The following is a 4,974-nucleotide window of genomic DNA, read 5'->3' on the forward strand; positions in this document are numbered from 1 at the left end:
TTGTATATATAATAGTATATTTGTAATTTATGTAAAAAATAAAAGATAATGTGGTATTCGTGTGTGATTACTTTTACAATAATAGTAAATCAATGCTCCCTTCGTCCTTTAACAATCTATTCATTTTTTTCATTTTGGTCCGTCTCATAACAAAGTATTTATTTTATTTTTTAGTAATTGTAATATCTACCTAACATTACAAATATCCTTCTAATTTAAAATATATTACACAAATATCGTTACATTTATATTATACAATACTAATAAGGGTAGTTTAGTCTTTTTACTTTTATTTTTAATACATCTCAATATAATACTAATATTTCTAGAATTCCGAGCAAAAAATAAATGGATAGATAGATATATGACGGATGAAATATTTTTAAGTAAGACAAACGAAAATAATAAAATGAATATTTTCAGTTAGGATGGGACAAATATGATTTTTACTTAAAAAACAATATATATATATATATATATTTTTTTTATGAAAGCTTAAATATAAAAGTGAATATAAATAATTTAAACCTATACTTTTTCAATGTTTAGATACTAAGAAAAATAAATATTTTCTATGTCCATCTAAAATATTTAAATTTTTTTTTTTTTTTTTTTGGTAAAATTTAAAAAATATTGGGTGTGTTTGTGGGATTTTGATTTTATATAATAAAATATTGAATTGAAATAATTATTGGATATGTTATTTTAATATTTGAATGTAATATAATAAATGCATATTTTTACAATCAAATAATAAATTTAATTGATAAAATATTTCAAATTACAAATGATTCGAATTCACCCATTTAAAATCCATCTTCAACTTCGAATTCATGAAACCAAGGGACTTAAAAGAACTCAATGATTAAGGGTTGTTATGTACAATCACTTAATATAAATTTTGAGTATTTAACTTCTCATTGTTCTTTCGAAAATATTTATTATTTCTGTTATTTAAATTTTTTTTCATTTTTTTTTTCTGTCATTCAAATTTATTCGTATTTTTCTTTTCAATAAAAAATATCATTTTTACATTTTATTTACTATAAAAATAAAAAATAAAAATTCTATTTTTATCCATTTTTTTTTAAAAAAAAATTATGGCCGATCAAATAGACATAATTTTACATAACATAGAGATTATATAAAATGTTTAAAAAAAGAGAGAGATAAAAATATACTAAATTGTGCTTACATAAATAAACTACAAAATCAATCCGGCTACTACTTGGCCCCGACATCGTTTTTATTATTCATTAAAATCCTCTCTTACCTAAAAGGGAGAGATAGGAATGCTTTGTTCGTTCCTAAACACATTGTTCGGATCAAACTTAGTCTTGATTTTCACTAACTTATCGAAATTATCTTTAAAATACTTCAATCCGTAAACCCTACCTTGCTCGTAGCTTTGCGCCGAATTGTTCATTATTCCAAGGTCCAAATCATGGTAATTAAGGTATGCTTCCCTAGGATTCTTCGACACAAAAGGTGTCATGAAGCTATGAAATTGTCTAGTGGCGTTGATGTATTGTTGTGCAATTTCCTCGCCATCTTCGTCCCACCTCGACAAATATTGAATCTTGAATAAGTTCCCGGCTCTATGAGGGAACGCCGTGGCTGATGATGGAATTCGGCTCATTACTCCTCCATACCAATTGAATCCGAGAGCTACATGTCGAATCTCTACTACTTTGTCAAACATAGTTTTCAACACGGATTTGGGAATCACGGTTTTTACGTAGTCGGACTTCCACTTGAAAAAGCTAGCGGAGTTGGGATTCCTGTGGTCGATGAAATTAAGTTTAGAGTCAAAATAATGTCGATAAATATATATAATGCAGAACTTGATTTAAAAAGGAAACAAAATACAATCATCTTGTTTTAATGTCCAATTATTCTTTTATTATTATTATTATTAAACAATCAAATCAAACACATATTTTTCATAATATACTTTAAAAAAAATTATACAGTTAAAAATATTATATCAAATATTTATTTATATCACATAAAATATTATTTAAATTTAATAATTACTATTTTCAAACTCCAAATCTAAATCCAAACTTAAAAAAAAAACAAAAAAAAAAAAAATCATTTTGATTTGTATAAACATAAACTCCATCCCGTCCCAATTCAAATTGATCGTTTGAAATTTTGTAATAGATTAAGAAATAATAATATTTTATTGATTAATGAAAGTGTATAAGATAGTTTTGAAATTTCTGTTTTTGGTACTTTATAAATTAATTGTATGGGTAAAGTATTTTTGTTATTTATATAAAGATTAAAAAATATTTTGGTATTAATATATAATTATTTTTACTATAATAGGTACTTTTGAATTGGACAGATAAAAATAATAAAAGATATACTTTCAATTGACTGCAGATCATGTGCTGATTCGGCCAAGCCACTAGGGTGCTGACTTGACCGGATCAGCATATACTATATGGGGAATCAAAACATATCTCAACATACATTTATGTTATAAAATAGCATATGCTAAATTATATTATAATATAATATATGATGTATTATAACTATGTTGAGATGTGTATAAATATATGTTGGTCACGGCTATAACATATGTTGATTTGATAAAATTAACACTATTTTAACTTGACCGGATCAACAGCCGATCAATGTCCCTTTCAGTGTAATCGAATAAGTATGTAGTTTTTACTAATAACAAGACAAACCCTTTTTATATTGCCTAAATGCACATGGGTTTATATTTTGTAACTTGGATTAAACCAATTGCAAACAGATCTAAGGCCTATATGATTCCAAGAACATAAATCTAAGATCTAATTACACACAATATATCCATACAAATATTTCCCTTATATTGAAATAAATAATAATACGCCTTACGTGCATTATTAATATTGTCAATCTGTGCTGATTACGACTATTCAGTACTCTAACCGTTGTTATACTAAACCTATATCGTATATATATATATATAAAATGTGCTCGAAAAAATAACTATATATGATCGAAGAAAATTATCGGTACCTATTGAGCAATACTCGGGGCGACGCCTCGACGTTGAGCCCCGCCCACATCAAAACGGAATTTATCCACGGCATTTCCCGGCAATCCGACAATCTCAACCCTAATTCGGGGAATTGAGAATCCATGATCGACAAAAGCCTCGTCGCATTGCCGAGGAATAATCCGATGAAGCCTGTCCCGGCAACCGTCGTCTTGTTCGAATTGATCGGCCAAATAAAAAACCTAATGAAAAGATCATCGTCAATTGTTCGAGACAGCTGTTGGTATTTGTAAACAGCCTCGATTGTCTCCTCCATCGAACTTTTCTGAACTTGAAAAACCGTCACCAGTGGCGGCACCGGAACCAGCTTTATTTTGAACCCTAGAACGACGGCGAAGCTGGCGGCGCCGCCGCCGCGAATCGCCCAGAAAAGATCCTCCCCCATTGACCTCCGGTCGAGGATTCTCCCGTCGGCGAGGACGGCACGTGCGTCGATCACGTGATCGATTGAGAGTCCGTACTTCCTCATTAGGTTACCGTACCCTCCGCCGGAGATGATGCCGCCGGCGCCGACGGTGGGGCAATCGCCGCTGGGGAATGCCAATTCGTTGCTTTTCCTCCAGATTTCGTAGTAGAGCTCGCCGAGAATGGCGCCGGAGTCGACCCAGGCGGTGCCATCTTTCAGGCAGACGTCGACGGACCGGAAATTGGTCATGTCGACGACGACGAAGGTCTCGCCGGAGACGTAGGATGAGCCCTCGGTGTCGTGCCCGCCGCTTCGGATTCGGAGGTTGGCTCCGGCGGCGGTGGCGCAGACTACGGCGGCGCTGACGTGGGATTCCGAGACCGGAGTTACGATCGCGGCCGGTTTAGGGGTGGCAGTCGAGTTGAACCGGCGGTTCCGGAGGGTGGATTGGAGGATGGTTGGGAATGAAGGGTTTGTGGGGCTGTAAAGGATTTCTGAAATTTGGGGTTTTGGGATTTTGTGGTTTTGGAAACATTCGAAAATGGCGTCGTAGATTGAAGGTGGAGAAGCTAAGATTATTGCAGAATTGAGAAGAAAGAGGAAAGGGAAGATTAGGAGGTATTTCTTCTCCATTGGGAAATATTAATTATTTCTGTGAGTTTGTTCTAACCAATCTGAATTGTGTAGTGAGTATATATATATATATATATATATACATGGTTGAAAAGGAAGAAATAAGATATTTTAAAATGGTGTCTGCAGCACACAACGTGATGAGGAAGAAGATTAAGCCATGTTGACATTTTTCTATTGATTAGATATACTTCGTCCCCAATTAATGTATCTCTCTCGGATTTTATAATAAATTTAAGACTAAAAAATTATTTATGTTATCATTTAATAATATAATTATCAATTTAAGTTTTATTTAAAATTTTTTATTGATTATTTCATAAAATAAAAAATAATAATTTTTAATATTTTAGAAAATTAATTGCAAAAAAAAAATAATAATAATATATTAATATTAAAACTATTTTTAATATATATTTTATTTTGATATTTTTACTAAAATTTTAAAATATTATTGTGATATTAAATATATAATGATGATTATTAATATATATATATATATTAATACTATTTTTAATATATATTTTATTTTGATATTTTTTCTAAAATTTTAAAATATTATTGTGATATTAAATATATATAACGATGATTATTAAAAATATATATTAATATATTATTATTTTTATATTTTTCAATTATTTTTTAAAATATTAAAAATTGATTATTTTTTATATTATAAAATACTTGTAAAATATTTTTGTTAAATTATAAATATATATATCAAATAATTTTAACTAAGAAGTAAAAATAATAATAAACAAAATGACCTACAATATGATTATATTGAAAATATGGTCGTGAACGTAGCCTATAAAACATGAATGTGTTGGGAATAGGGTCATGAACATGGCCCAGAACATGGTTGTATTAAGAA

The 4,974-nt window shown here is 30.0% G+C and overlaps 1 protein-coding gene across 1 annotated transcript; it reads right to left on the bottom strand.

The window, feature by feature from the left end:
• Positions 1–1,168: 1,168 nt before the first annotated feature.
• On the bottom strand, positions 1,169–4,132 carry LOC127243885 (berberine bridge enzyme-like 21). Its single transcript, XM_051264107.1, has 2 exons — positions 3,022–4,132; positions 1,169–1,781 (listed from the first exon to the last, which is right to left on the bottom strand). Exons 1-2 carry the CDS (start codon positions 4,098–4,100, stop codon positions 1,274–1,276), a joined length of 1,587 nt encoding a protein of 528 aa, XP_051120064.1. The 5' UTR covers positions 4,101–4,132; the 3' UTR covers positions 1,169–1,273.
• Positions 4,133–4,974: the final 842 nt, after the last annotated feature.

Source organism: Andrographis paniculata, unplaced genomic scaffold (genome assembly GCF_009805555.1).
Source record: "Andrographis paniculata isolate CXL003 unplaced genomic scaffold, ASM980555v1 Contig98END, whole genome shotgun sequence".
NCBI lineage: Eukaryota > Viridiplantae > Streptophyta > Magnoliopsida > Lamiales > Acanthaceae > Andrographis > Andrographis paniculata.